Here is a 15,835-nt window from a genome sequence, read left to right on the forward strand (position 1 = left end):
TAAGATACGAAATAAATGATTTCAGTAGTTTTAGAAGGTAATGCTTTGAGTTCTCAGGCTGAGAAATGATGATTGCCTTGAGTATCCAGAACGCCTTTTCACCTTGCCTGTAGCATTTACAAGGTTTGTGTGGCAGGTGGTGGCATCTTGGTGTGTTTTGGTTGTGTGAAGCTCCTATGGGCTGGTGTGGCAGGCAGTGCTTTATCTGTGGGCTTCAGTTGATTTTTTTTTGTTTTGTTTATTTTTCATGATAAATGATAATGGATGAATTTTGTCACTTTAAAACATTCGGATGAAACAAAGTTTTATTCATTTGTACCTGTGCTGTTATTGTTTAGTCTCAATAATGTTTCATCTCGTGTTTACTTCTAATGTTTGTTCAGGCACAGGAGTACCTTTATACCTTAATACCTTTCCTCTATTTTGTTGTTGCTGTTTACCTCTAGGGATTTCTGATGGTATTTTCACTGAATTGCAGAACTGCTCAGTCTGGAAGGGATGTCAGGAGTTCTGCTACTCCGGTTTCTTGTTAGAGGAGGGTCAGCTCACAGTTTGCTGCTGTGTGAACTGTGTGAGCACCAGCACTACAGTGGTTGTGTGTTAAGTCTGATATCACATATCACTAAAGATATGTAAAAATGAGAGATTAATTTTCCTTTTAGTTGAAGTAATTTCTTGCTCCTGAAAATTATTTTCCCATCTTGCCTTGCTCCACTCCAGGAACTGGAGCTTTAAAGCAGGTGTATTGCCTGGTGGATAAGGCCTAAAGTACTATTTCTAGCATTTCTCTTCAGCACCCTCAACTCAGGAGAGATAATAGGAGTCTTGGGGATGAAAAGAACATTGCAGGATATGATTTGTTGATAATACAGAATCATTCTTAAGCTTTGCTAGGTGAAGAAATAAAATCCTGTTTGGTCCCAGTTACTGTAATGTGAAGGTGTTATTGCCCATACTGATAGCGGGCAGTGATATTGCTGTGATCTGAGATCCAGAACTTGCTCACATCTCAAGTGTTGCGTTACATCCAGAACTAGTGTTGTGTTAAAGGATTGCAGTCACTTTTGATTTCCACGTCTTACATCAAAACTGGAAACAAGTTTGGCATTTTCATGCTTTTTTGTTTCTTGTGTTCTGATACCTGTTTTATCAGCGTGCATTTGCTTGTGTTTTTCTGGCTGATGAAATGTTAGAAATAAAATTCTTGTCATGTTGCTTCCATTTGCTTGTGATTAAACTTCAGGGTGTTTGTTACATGTTGGGTTTAATTATGTACATTGTAAAATGTGAACAATTGACCCATCTTAAAATAGGCAGCTTTTTAACTGTAGGCCAGGTCCAGAGGTGTGTGGGTGTTCAAAACTTCACAAAGTAAGAGTTGGGGAGGAGGATTTGGAATTTTGTGTTTATATTTGTTCTGTTTGTTCTGAATGCTGACATGCAAACTGAACTCAATTGCATGCATCATTCCTTCAGTCTCCATGCTGAGAACTGTATTGCATGTCATTTGGTTTCAGTGCTATAGAGTTTTCAAGTCTTGCTGTCATGTTTTCTTCCAGTTTTAAAGCCTAGGTTAAATACGTAATTGAAAATAGCTTTATGTAGCGTGTTCATGTCTTGCTGAAGTAAACTGTCAAATAGATTCTGGAAAAGAGTAAGACAGGCTTCTTTCTTGAACTGTCCTAAAAGTACTTGTGAATGGCTCCCCATGGCTGCTGGTCTCAGTATAAAACCACTCGGGGCACCTCGCTTCTTGTTGGTTCTGCCTGTTTGTTGCTTTGGATTTGATTATGGTATTAATGAGACCTAATTTACCACAATGCTCTGGACCTGCAAACAGAAGGTGGTCTGTATTTCTCTGGAGGCTTTCAGGAAAAGAGTAGAAGTAGCACTGAGGGACGTGTTTAGTAGGCCTGGTGGTGATGGGTTGATGGTCAAACCACATGATCTTAGTGGTCTTTTCCAACCTTAATGATTCTATAATTCTATGGTAGGTGTTTAAGAAGAGTGAATGGAAGAACTCAGTTTTGGGTGTTCCTTTAAACAATTTCTCATATAAGTACTTCTTGAACAATAAACACGTTTGCCTATTGTCTTGATCTTTGATATACTTCATCTTTTATCTTTTTGTGTCATCAACAGTCAATTCTGACTGTTTCATTTATTTCTTCTGGTAAAGTTTGAAATGTGTGTAAGAATATAGTTTGTGGGTGCTGATGCTTTAACATTTACGTGCATTTTGTTCTGTTCAGCATTTCTGCCCAAAATTCAAGTCTTCTTTCAATGAAATAGAAGCAAAGCATATACTTTTTGTTCATGATAACTTTTTGTTTTTCTGTTGGCCACAGATGGTCACAGATTGTCTGGTAAGTATGTGAATTAGAGCAGTGTTTTTTCAACATTGTGTGTTCGTGTACGTGTGCCTGTGAATACTCAAACAGTGCAGTGCTGGGCTTAGTGATCAGCAGGAAACAGGCATTCTGAACCTGCTTCATGCACTGAGTGCAGTGCCATACCTGTGTGCTGCAGAGTTAACGAGTATGAGAGTAAGAATCTTTTTTTTTTGCCTTTGAAAATCTAGTCAAGAAACACTGCTCAAACTTGCTACTTTATATGCAAAGAAGTTTTTTTCTGTGCAGACACTGTCCAATTTTGTGTCACCATGTAAAATTAGGTTAACATAGTGTGCTTTTGCAGTATGGGTCATGAATCTTTTAAGGCACAGAAATTCCTAGGCTAAATGAAGTAGAAAAAATTAATATTGCTTTGAAAAAAAAAACATGGGTTCAGAATGTTGTTTTTTTAACAGAAGGTACAGGAACTGTGATGTAAGTTGTTTTTGTTTTGTTTTTGCTATTACAGAGCAACTTCATGTCTTTTAACTTATTTTAGGCAACTAAACAAGTGAGTCTTATGTGCTTCCCCCTCAGGCCCTTTCCCATCTGCATCTGTTCCTAGCAACTTATCTCTCCCAATGAGGGGAGGCAAGGTGGCAGTGGAAGCTCCACTGTGTGGTTAGACATTACCAGAGAACCCAGTGCAACAGACACACAGGACTCTGTTCAAGTTGAGGTGGTGTTTTTTGGTGGGAGAAAAGGAATTTTTTTTAACTGCTGCTATTGCAAAGCAAAAATGATTACTAATGAGCACCAGGGAAGCAAGAAACATTCCCCAGCGTCCTCACCACAGGATTTAATTAATAAAGCCTCTGTCACCACTCCGCGCATTTATTTGGTTTGGTTGAGAGTCCTTTATCTGGATGTTTGTCTAACACTTGGATATGTACTGGGAGTGCCAAAGAGGCAATGTGAGTAGGATTACTCTACTGTATTCTGCCAGAGCTGCTTGGCTGCCTGGGCTTCCTAGGCAGTTCCTTTCTCTGAGCTTTTCAGAAAGGCAGTGTGCAGTCCAGAAAGGGAAAATTGTCATTCTTCCTGTTACAAATGGCACTGTGGGAGTTCTTGCCATCTAGAACACTGAATAAAGCCACAGTGATTTATAGAAGAATGTGTGTCTCTGTTAATTTTAGAAACTGGAAATGGTTTACCTCAGTGATTTTTAAGAAATTTATCCTTCTACTAAGCTTTCGGGTATGAAAAGGAAGTAGTCAATGTATGGGACACTGAAAAAAGAGAGATCTAAGAAATTAAGGCTCTTAGGAAACTCTTAACATTTCATGTGCTGTCTCTAACAATTAAACTATATGTTTATGTAGCATTTGCTCCAGCTAAATATGTAAGAGTCACTGTTTGGAGGCAGCGTTTATGTGGGCAGGTAGTTAAGAAAGAATGTAAGTAGGAATCTTAGATTCACTGAAATTATAGAAATGATTTATTTTTTGTTGGAATTAAAATTAGATGAACTTTGCATAGTTAACATGAAAAATCATATTGCAGCTTAGGAATAGTAGAAATTATGAAACTAATTTTTAGTTGTTGGTTTTTGGTTTTTTTTAGGTTCAATTTATGAGCCACTTAAAAGTATTAACCTTCCTAAACCTGAGGGGGAAAGTTTGTGGGATAAATTAGACCATTACTACAGAATTGGTAAGTAAAAAATTGATTAAGAATTATTCCTACCATGACAAATTTTCACTGCAACTTGTGAAAGTATTTACAATTGAGATTATAACACTAAGTAGCTTTTTATATTAAAGCAATATTTGCAATTTCTAATAAGGATTTCTGTTTTCTGAAAAGCGAAGGGTTCAGTCATTACAGTTTCTCCTTGGTTTCCCATGATAATATAATACATATATTTCATGCATCACTTGATAAATCATTATTTGTAAATAGTGTTCAAAATTATCATCTGCATTTGCCAAAGAGTAAAATAAATTCTGAGTAGCAGATAAAGGTGATCTGCTCCAATTTTTAAGAGCTTCAGCTAACCCCAGGTATTAATTGGAACTGATATTTACATGCTAATTATTATGGCTACTTTATTCCTGCTGGGGATAGTTTCCTAAATTTCTTCTTGGAGTCTGAAAGCAGCAAAACTGGTAGGACAGAATTATCCTTTTTGTTGAAAACAAAGAATTCATATTGGAAATCCAGTCCCAGCTGTAAGACCAGATTTAGAATCCTTTTGGATGTAACAGTGATAAAATGGTAGCTTGTTATTGTGGTGCTAGTCAGAGAGTGAATTTTGTTGGAGAGATTCTGTACAGAGTCATAGAAATAGTCATAGATTATTAGAATTTTTTTTCTTTTCTATAAAATATTAGAATCTGCCTGTCCAACCAGCATAAAAAAGGTTTCTGTGTATGCTTCTCTTGAACATTTTATATTGTGCTCACTGTAACTTATCTGATCTTGATTTATTCGTATGCAGAAACTGGGAGAAATGTTATTGTTAGCACTGTTATTTCTTTTTCCTTTTTTCCAGTTAAGTCTACACTGCTGCTTTATCAAAGTCCAACCACAGGTCTGTTTCCTACAAAGACATATGGAGAAAACCAAAAGGCAAAAGTACATGACAATCTTTACTGTGCTGCATGCTCCTGGGCATTAGCCCTTGCTTACAGGTGAATAACTTCTTAGTTAATGTCTCTGCCATATTACTTTTGGTTGTGCAGTACACTGGGAATGTTTTAAAAGATTATCATAAAGTGGCTTGGGTTGGAAGGGACCTTTAAAGCCCATCCAGTTCCAACTCCCCTGCCATAATAGTTTTCTACCTGCTAGATCAGGTTGCTCAGTGTCCCATCCAGCCTGATCTTGAACACCTCCAGGGTTGGAGACTATCAAATTTGAAACCACAACCGGAATGTTATGGAGTCATCAAAACAAGTGATCATCACTTATGCTAGCATTGCTTTCCAGTTTGTATAATTAAAACTGCACTTGAGTCTTTTCTTTCTGAAGAAAACTGTTCTAGGAGAACAGTAATACTGTAATGAAAGCGAGAGTGTGAAGTATCTTCCGTATGTTGCAGTTCTTGTGAACAGTTTGTGTTCCTCAGCTTCTGTGATAACTCTACAGTAAATGTTTTTCTAATTAATTGTTGGAGGGTTACATTCTTTGTCAAGGTCATTAAAATATAAACACTTTAGAATAAACAAAAATAATGTTTCTTTCTGTGCATTGTAATGTTTGTGAGTTCAGTTTAAATGTTTTTGATCATATATAACAAATATTAGTTGCTATTCAGATGTGTAAAGATAATTCTGTTTTTAAAATATATATATATTTCTTTTCCCTTAATTCTCATCAAAGCTTCATTTATCAGTTTCACCTTCGTCCTCTGAATAAAGATACCTTCTTACCTTCATCCTTTCTTACTCACTCAAGCCATCAAAACGTACCTATTTGGTTTTACTTGCATTGGTGTTTTACAATGATTATAGTAAATATCATTCTAGATTCATTTTTAAATTTTTTCAGGTTAACTTACTGTATGAATTCTTGTACATTGTTATCAGCATGTGATGGTATTTTTTTTTTCCTGTAATTATGTTCACAGTCATCAATAATTTGGCACTGAAGAAACATACTGATGAGCTGAAGCAGTTGATACTGAGAGGGGCCACTAATTTAAGTATTATGAAGTATTAGACTGGGTCTAGTCTAGCTTCCTAGACCAAACACCTCCCCCACACCATATAATTCAAATCTATACAAAGGACTAATCATTAATTTGAATGCTGTGTTAGAAGGCTGAAGGAATGAGAGGTATTAGAGTATAATTTTTCTTTAGTTTCCTCTTAGAGGAATCTGTACCATGGCTGCTTTATAAATCAAACCAGTAGGTGATAAGTGAGGGTTCCATTCCAAGACTGCATGCTTGTCTAGACTTGTGCAGCCTACATTCTGACTTGAGTATTATCTGTGCTCCATCGGTGCCTATCATTTTTATTTACAGATCTTTGTTCCCTCTCCAGTAATATTAGAGATTTGGCACTCCCAATTTATATGATTGCTTTTTTGAATGACAGATTTGTCATTTAAGCAAAATTAAATGTATTTCACTTTTGGCAAAAAAAGCAAAAAGTCATAGAGATTCGAAACTTTTCTTAGGGCACAAGAGTTCTCCATCCTCAGGTGTAGGAAGTCAGGAAAGGAAGGCCGGACACCAGCATGGCTGGACCAGGACCTGCTGATCAAAATAGAGAGCAAGAAGAAAATGCACAGACAGTGGAAGCAGGGACCGGTGCCCTAGGAGGAGTATGGGGTTGCTGCTAGGTGGTGTAAGGGGTGGGGTGGGGGAGGCCAAGGCACTGTAAAATACAAGGGGCTTCACAACTAACATTGCAGTTACTAAAAAGTTCTGGAAATGAATAGCATGATTGTCTTAATGGGAGAAGTACATCACCAGTTCTACCTGAATGTTCAGAAAGTATTCATTGTCTTTAACCTTGCTTCCTCAGCCACTCAAGCATATATAAGCAGTGGTGATGGATTGCTCAAATGTAGTGTTTTTAGCAAAGATAATGGTGTGCAAATACTGAATAATTTCCTTTTTTTTTTTTCCTTTTAGTTATAATCTAATGGTGAGGTAATAATCATATTCTTTGACTAAATGCTGGTATATTTTACTGAAGTAGTACCAGAAATAGCATGAGCAGCTACTGTTGTAGTAAACCTGATCTGCTTAGCAGAAAAAAAGGTCTTGAGTTTGTTTTCTGTCTCCATTTATTACTTGAGATTCCATACCTGAGACATAAATGTGAAAAATCATTTCTTAATAATTGTTTTCTAGGAAATGCTGTTTCAGAATAAAGCTTTTTGAAACAGAAGTCACAGATCTTTGTAAGTTCTAGTCTATGTTTGCCTCTGAAAAGGCCAATAATGAGGCAAATAATATTCAGAATGCATAATTATTATTCATTTCTATTATATTGAAATCTTTGCATCTTTCTTTTAATTATTCTTTCTTTGGGCGAAATAAAAGCATTTGTAAATGAAAAAAAAGCAGGAAAATTTGAGAAGAATAAAAGAGGCAGAGGTGGTGGTTCTGAATTTTAAGCAGCTGAAAGGGCTTTATGGAAAAAAACATGGCATAGTGTCGCTTGAGTTATTTGGGCTTTAGTTCCCAATTTGTAGAATTAGGTAAGATATTAAATAAATAATAAATAAAATATATTGCAGTTTGAAGGAAGGGAAAAGAGGCAAGACAAGTCATTTATTTTATTTTCACTTATGCTTGGAACAAGGCCCTGGACTTCACTGCTGCACAGTGAATTTCCTTTGATGGGCAGAAGTTGATGACTGAAATTAAGTGTATGGCTAAAATCCAAAATGGGCCAAGATACAAGGCTTACATGGTGTTCTGCATGAAGTACCAGATCAAAATCTGTTCATGACTCATGCTGCTGGTAGTGTTCAATAAAAGCTACGTTCCTAAGAAGCTGTTAAGAAAACAGATGCTGCTGTTGTGAATAAAAGAAGCAAAATGTAAGTTGTTACATGAAGACTTTAGAGCCTTTTGTGCTTTCTCCTGCTCTTTGGATTTATAGTAATATAGCAAATAAATCCTACTGCTGAAAAAATGTTGCCCTGTTTGTTTTGTGTGATGTTTTTATTTGGTTTTCCCTATACCCTCTGATGGCAACTTGTAATTGAAAGGAAGTACATTTTTTGTATCTGAGATTATCATTTAAGTAGCATGTTGGATCTGCATGATTTTTGAAGTGAGCACTAACTTTCAAATTTTCAGTATAGGTAGCAAAACTAGGCTACCATTGTGTTCCTTATGGTGGGAAAGGACATGCTTCCTATGCATAAAATGGGCAGAGAAATATCAGTATGCAAATTACGGTACTTTGTATGTTTGCCTCAGCTAAGTGCTTTCTTAAGTATAGTTATGTGAGAAAACCTAATTTTCACCCTAAAAAACTCAGTCAGAAATCAAGAACTGACTAACCAGTGAATGCAATCATCAGGCTTGTATACCCACAATACATTTCTTGTTAAAATAATTTGAGATGTGGCGTTGTTTTTAGTGTGTCTGCAGTAATGTAACAGTTGTGAGTATTGCTTTATTTCATGGTATCAGATATCTAAGGTGTTTTGACATGTTTCTGGACATTGTGTAGTTAACTCTCAGAACTTGCATGCATAGCTGTAGTGTGACATGAGTAAAGTGCTTAATGATGAATGGCAGATGTGTTGCAGAATTGAAAGTACCTTCATGTTTTGGATTTCTCAAAGAACACTCTACACTGGCTTGAATGTTATAATAGCTTCAAGGATTTATTTTTTATTTTATTTTATTTTATTTTGTGCCTTTTGAAATAGGAATGTTTGCCTTAGTTACAACATAACCTAAAAATACAGATTTCAATTTTTCTTTAGTGACAAAAGGATGGGTAGGACTATAAGAACGTTGATATGGGTGTAGGTGCTATACAGTGTTAATTAAGTACTTAATATTCCAAAGCGCTAATGTGTCTTCTGTTTTTGTAATGCATTTCCAATTTGTTTTATGAATTATCTCTCTTAACCAGGCGTATTGATGATGACAAGGGAAGAACTCATGAACTGGAGCATTCTGCTATAAAGTGTATGAGAGGAATTCTCTACTGCTACATGCGTCAGGCTGATAAGGTAAAATACTGTAGTTTGGACAGGAGCACTCACTTAATTCTAGGGGATTAATTAAGCTGTAAATGCTAAGTCCTAAACATAGATAAAATTCAAAAGGGAAATGTAATATTACTGTGTGGTCCAGTAAAGAACAGCTGTTTTATTTTTGCCAGGTTTGCATTGTTCTAAGATACAAAAGAAACAAGAATTTTGCAAAGGCACTGAACAGCAAGGCATATTTGAAACTTCTTGGGGTTCATTTTGTAGCTGTTTACCCCATTTAAACATTAGGTTGTTTGTACTGTGGGATTTTATTTTATTTTTATTTTTTGATGCCTTTTGATTGCTTGAGTGGAAAGACAGAATTTCATTTAGCTAAGGTTAGAGAGTTCTTTAGACTGTTAACTTTGTTATTGCATTTTTTCCATTACGTACATGATCATTAGGATTATTTGGACTGCTTTCTTCAGCAGTCTTATTTTATGTAATGCTGTAAATTCAGAAGGGCAGTAATCCAAAGTGAATGAGGAAACGGTAATTTATTTATGCTATAATGCACTTACAATTTATATATTCAGCCTGTAATCCTCTTGTCAGCATACAAGGCTTCTCCTTGTCAAAATGTAGATGTAGAGGATTAGTTTTGCATAGTGGTTAGCAGTTATGCTATAGATAGTTAAATATATGTATTCTGTGTGATTATTTTAAGTTTCATGTCACTGAGTTTAAACTGTTATTAAAAATCATTTTCATGTTACTGTGAAGTTCACATTGCTTATAAGTACACAAACTGGAATGTAAAATCTATAGGCATGTGTCGATAGTAATAACAATAAGAAGAAATCAGCCATATTACCAGTGCCCTTTATGGTGACATATTTTTTCCATTTTCCTTGTAGTCTCAGATCGTTAAGTAATCTTGACCTAAATTGATCCTGTTACATTCAAGCTGCTACTTTTCTATTTTGCATGGAGTAGTTTGTTTTGAGGATGATAAGTGCATTTATGATTAATAAGTATTAAGTTAACACAGTTGGCAAATTGTTGATGTACTGGTTGTCATTTTTCATTTTGATTACTATAAAAGGTTCCCTTTTCCTGCTGTGTAAGCAGGAAGCTCTCTCAGTTACCTGATGGACATAATTCCAATTTGATTTCATCTGAGGGGCTTTATATGTGCTGACCTCATGCAAAGGAATGGTAGTTTTTAATATTATGAACTATATATACCCAAATGGTGAGGTGTGACTAGACCATATGGGTTATGCTACTTGTAACAGAAATTGCAGATGTTGCATTTGTTGCTAATGAACATGAGTTATAAACTAAAATGTGTTGATTATGTTCCCTGACTAGACATGATAACTCCATACAGTATCACTTTTTCTTCTGGGCCCTACTCCATATGCTATATATTTTTTTCTGGTGGGAAGGTATATTCCATAAAGGTCAGTTCAGTGTGGAAAAAGTCATGAAACAGGATATAGGTACTGTCAATGCTGGTTAGAGTAATTAAAAAAACTGCTGCATAGCATGCCTTGAGGAAGTGCAGAGAAGGATCTTCTTTCATTACCTTCATTCTCTGGGAAGATTTCTTTTCTCTGCCTTTCTTATCTTACTCTCTGACATTCCAGGTTGAAAGCAAAACTACTTTAAGATCATTGTAATTCTTATTTCGCTCCTTTATTGTTAATCTTGTATATTAGAATAGAAATGCAGTAGATAGTAATTTATCTTACTGGCTAATAATTCTGAGGCCCAATGATAGTGCCCATGAAAAAAAAAGTTGTTATGATCTGGGGTTCTGTTTTTCCTCTCTGTGAGCTTTATTGTCATTTTAAACTATCAGCAGTGCTTTCCAGATGCTCTCTAAGCATCTCATCATACATACAGCATATACACTTATCTATTTATTAATTACTCTTAGTTTAAAAGACTCAACCTCATAAAATGATAAAGCAAGAGTTATTCAATCGTAGGGATTATGATTTGTAAAAATGATAATTGTTATTCCCAGTGTAAGCTTTGGACTTTTGACCTCCAGCAAGAAGAGCTTTATACCAAAATGATAAGGGAAAGTTCTTCACAACCAAGTGAGCTGGTGATCAGTGGTGATAGGCAGGCAAAGGGCCCAGAGTGCTATAAACAGGAGGCATGTAGCAATCAGCTCAAGCAGAATGGCTCCAAGTGTATGTATGTGAATAGGGAGGTACTTATGAGACAGCATTATGGAGAGGAAAGCTCTTGTGCCCTTTATGGGAAATAAATGTGCTTGGACATCTCTCAGAAGTGCCCATTCGCTGCTGTGACTTCAAAGTAGACATGATATACTTCAGCATGTTTTCTAGTGACATTTCAGCTCCAATACAGTTAGGTGTTTCACCAGTAGGTAAAGATGAATAAGCATCTGTAGCATCCTACAAGGTATTTTTTTCTATGAAAACAAAATAAATTAGAAAATGGATTGAATATTTTTTGTTGCTCCACTTTATGTTTAATGTAGGTTCTGATAAATGCTGGGATTGTAGTTTCTAAGTTTCACATAGCTTGAAATTTTGAAACAGCTGAGTTATCTATAGTGAATTTGCAGTTGTCAAACACATAAATTGTTGTCTTTGATTTTATGTTAATGATCTTAATTCACTTTTAGGTTCAGCAGTTTAAGCAAGATCCCAAACCCTCTGGATGTCTTCATTCTGTTTTCAGTGCACATACTGGAGATGAGGTCTTGTCCCATAATGACTATGGTCATCTTCAGGTAAATTGTGTGTGCACATGTGTAAATGAAAGTCTGGATGCCTTTTAATAATATTACTCTCTCTATGTGGTGAATTGCCACATATGTAAACTTGTGGAGCTTATGACTGCTATGACTTCCTATCAATCAAAGCAGTTTTTGACAGCAAAAAGTATTTCATTTTCACTAATTCAAATAATTAAACAAATTAAGAGGACTGTTTAGTTGTTGCACGTTTTTTTATTGTTACCACCTCAATTTATGTAGGATAATTGATATACTAGGATATGTTTGAAGAACCAAAACTAATCCTGTGTTGTACCAGTACCATCTTTATTAGTAGGTTCACATTTAGCTTGTTTGTTTATTTGACTCAGTAAATGTAATTATTATTTCCATTGTGTCTTTAATTACTTCAGATAAATGCAGTGTCATTATTTCTCCTCTACTTGGTTGAGATGATCTCTTCGGGGCTGCAGATTATCTACAACACAGATGAGGTACAAAATGATTTCTGATGTTATAGCATGCTTTAACTTGTCAACTGTTGTTCTGGAAATTAACTATCGATATTTTCCATTTTTAGTGCTCCTCATTAAAGATAAATGGAATGGATGAGTAGTGAAGTAAATGAATAGCTAGCAAAGAGTTGGATAGACAGTGAGTCAATGTAGCACGACACTGAAAACTATGTAGCTCCCTGATATTTTTGAAAGGTTCATGGTTGATGCTGAAAGGGTCTGCTATGACAGTAAGTTTCTTATTATAATTAAGTTTTGCTTCAATGGACAATTCTATATTATAGTTAAACAACAAAAAAAAAGTTTTTAGGTTTAACTATTCTGAAAATAAGATAATAATAATCAACATGGCCTTGATGAAAATAAGGCATGTCTTGACAGTGTGATGCCCTGCTACAGTATGAGGTTTGGCGTTTCCATTTCTGTCTCAACTATGGATTTTTTAATTTTATTTTGTTTTTCTTAATCTAGATATGTTTAAACTTTTCCTGGACTGCTGAACAGGTGCTAATGTTTGGCTTTAAAAACACTGAATATAGTAACATTTAAAGAATTAAGATTTATCCCGTAGTAGCATATTTGCTTCATATTTCTATTACATAAATGTTCATAAATGACTTTTCTTTAGATAATGAAAAATTAAGAGGTGCAACTTACCCCCTTTCTCACAACAAAATCAACAAAATCTTAGTTAAATCACGATAGCTTTGTATTAGTTGCTTTTATGTCTATGAGAAAGCAGATGTGTATAATTACACATTGTACAGTTGACAGGTGTATTGGTTTTAAATGTACAGATGGAAACAAAATGTACAGAAGGTATACAAGTGAATAAGTAAAGGAAAAACTCACCAATGGTGGTGCCTTGACTGAGGCAGCTGAGGCAGTCCTCCCTGGTGAGCGATCTCCAAGAGATACTGCTCCAGTGGGAGTCAGCCCTTAAATGAGGTCTCAGAGGGGATGGAGTCAAGCTCCACCCCTTCCGGGAGCACAGCTACATCACTCTCACCTGTGCTCCCACAGCTGACCCCATACTTGCCTCAGCTGATTAATCAGAGGTTCAGGCTGTGATTACCAATCTCCCATACAACAGGTAAACAGAAGTTAAATAAGATGTTTTGTATGAAAGATTATCATGACAGGAAGGTGATTATGATAAATGGAAAATGCTCACCAATGTTGGAGGCTCACGGTAAACTCCACAAAGGAGCAATCTCCAGAGAAAGAGATCCTGTGTTAGTGGTAGTCAGCCCTTAAATGAGATCTGGGATTGCATGATGATCTTCTGGTAGCGCAGCTGAATTACCTTCACCTGTGCTCCTGCAGCTGACTCATTGGTGGTCAGTCAGAGGTTCAGGCTGTGATCAACAGTTTCCCTTACACACATTTACTTAGCTTGGCATATAAATTATATTATCTTCTAGACATTTTCATTAGATTACAAAATATTCAGAAAATAAGTGCATTGTCTGCTGTCTCCTTTTAGTAGATATTCTTCACTTTAATGATAGGATGTCTGTGTTTCATTGGATTACTACTCTAGTAGTTCTGTGTACTATGAAGATGTATCCAAAGAAGCCCAGAAGAAGAAAATCCATTATTTTTAATTCATGAATGCTTGAAAGTATGTCTGTCAGAGTCCTCAGAATGCACTGCTTCCAGCCTTTAAAAAAAATAAGAATTCTCTTTTATGATGTTACCTGTAGAAGTTACACTTGTGATACAGTATCAGTTCAGCCTTAGGCTACCTGACTGAATAGTTCTTATATATATATATATATATATGTTTGAAAAGGAAATGTCTTCCTTTTGTGCTTCTTTTTCCAAAACTGAAATAAGTTTTTATGCCTATGGCAGATTCCTTCACTTGGCAACATAAAAAAAAAATCTTAAACTGCAAGTTTGTCGCTCTTGCTTTGTTAGTTTTTTCAAACAAAAAAGCAAACAAACAAACAAACCCCAAAACATAAAAACAAACAAAAAACACAGTTAAGTCTTCTTGGGCAATGGTAACATATAAGAACAATGGAAATTATATTTATTGCCACTCATGAATAATTTTACATGTCTTCAGCATGCCCATCTATTTGAAAGTCAGAGTTCCATGGTAAACTGGAAGTCTTTATGAAAGGAAATTAAGGCTGCTGAGTAACTTTGAAGCAATTGTGAAATTTGCATGGAAGAGCTTAGGACCGTTTCTGATCATTAATCTTCTGTAAACATTCTGTCCTAAGTGCTCTTTCAGAGAATGTGTGGCTCCAACAATGACTAATTGCTAAGAAAGCAAATAAACAAGTAAGGTATTTTTCGTAGAATCATAGAATCATAGAATGGCTTGGTCTGGAAAAGACCTTAACTTGGTTCCTACACAGTACTGTGAGCAGGATTGCCAGCTGCCAGATCAGGCTGTCCAGGGCCTCAATAAACCTTGCTTTGAATGCCTCCAGGGATGAGGCAACCACAGCTTTTCTGGGCAGTCTGTGACAGTGCCTCACCACCCTCTGAGTTAAAAAAATAAATATACGTATATACATATCCAAGTAATATCTAATCTGAATATCTAACCTCCTTTCTTTTAGTTTAAAACCATTCACTCTTTTTCCAGAAACTGGAAAAAGTCGATCTCCCTCTTGTTTGTAAGCTCCCTTCAAGTACTGGAGGCTTCTGTGAGGTCTCCCTGGAGCCTTCTCTTCTGAACAAGCCCAGCTACCTCAGACTTTTTTCACAAGAGAGGTGCTGTAGCCCTCTGAAATGTCTGAAATACTTCATTGGAAAAGTGTTGTTGTCTTTGAAAGGTTGGACTCAGAGGATCTATGTTGCACCATCGAGCTCTTTGGAAATAATTCACATGGAATAGGAAGTTCACTGTCAGTTCAAGTGCATGAAAAACCTTCCTGTGGATAAAACTTTTAAGTTATCTCTTAGATTTTTGAGATCTTTATTGAACACAAAAAAACACCTTTTTTTTTCTCCATACTTTTGTGAATGAATACTGTTTTGCTGGTGCACTGCATGAATGTAATCTATGATTTTCCACTTGTCAGTGACATAGCAGTTTTATCTAAACAGTGCCTCAGTGTTCTCCTAAAATATGTGCATAAACAGATGTTGGCAGAGTAGTAGGCAGTGATCAGGATAGTGATGGAGAGCAGTAAGTGATTACTGACAATAACAGGAATGAAGGAAAGGTTTGTATATTTGAAACAGTCAAACAACCGAACAAGTGTTGAAAAGCTAAAAACCTTGATTATGAAGGAAGTGTTACGTTGCATTTGATTCCTCATATTTGGGGAATTTTGAGAATGCTGTTTTTCAACATAATATTTAAAGTAGGTCCCGAGGACACAACAGGGTAGAACTGTCCAACCCTTAGAGCACTCTGCTGTTTTCTTAATTGCTTAATCCTGTTAATTTCAAGAATGATGAAGCAACAGAATGGAAGAGTACTGCAGTGGGCATTCTATGTGCCTGTCAATTGTTCCTAAACAGCAATTGCAAGGAATTGATGTCAGTGGTGTTCTTTGGCCATTGCTTTATAAATGGGGTTTTCT

At 35.9% G+C, this 15,835-nt stretch overlaps 1 protein-coding gene across 9 annotated transcripts in view; it reads left to right on the forward strand.

Moving 5' to 3' along the window:
- PHKB (phosphorylase kinase regulatory subunit beta) overlaps nucleotides 1-15,835 on the forward strand; it is a 63,613-nt gene that overhangs the window by 3,523 nt on the left and 44,255 nt on the right. For 5 of the 9 annotated variants that reach the window (XM_072346646.1, XM_072346638.1, XM_072346643.1 and 2 more), the window contains 5 exons: nucleotides 3,957-4,046; nucleotides 4,888-5,026; nucleotides 8,948-9,047; nucleotides 11,677-11,784; nucleotides 12,183-12,263. In XM_072346646.1, coding sequence (XP_072202747.1) covers nucleotides 3,957-4,046; nucleotides 4,888-5,026; nucleotides 8,948-9,047; nucleotides 11,677-11,784; nucleotides 12,183-12,263 — 518 coding nt within the window. Of the gene's footprint in view, nucleotides 1-2,348; nucleotides 2,367-3,956; nucleotides 4,047-4,887; nucleotides 5,027-8,947; nucleotides 9,048-11,676; nucleotides 11,785-12,182; nucleotides 12,264-15,835 lie in introns of all 9 variants that reach the window. The other 4 variants (XM_072346637.1, XM_072346639.1, XM_072346642.1 and 1 more) reach the window with 1 other exon arrangement.

The sequence above is a fragment of the Excalfactoria chinensis genome, chromosome 11 (assembly GCF_039878825.1).
Source record: "Excalfactoria chinensis isolate bCotChi1 chromosome 11, bCotChi1.hap2, whole genome shotgun sequence".
Classification (NCBI taxonomy): Eukaryota; Metazoa; Chordata; class Aves; order Galliformes; family Phasianidae; genus Excalfactoria; species Excalfactoria chinensis.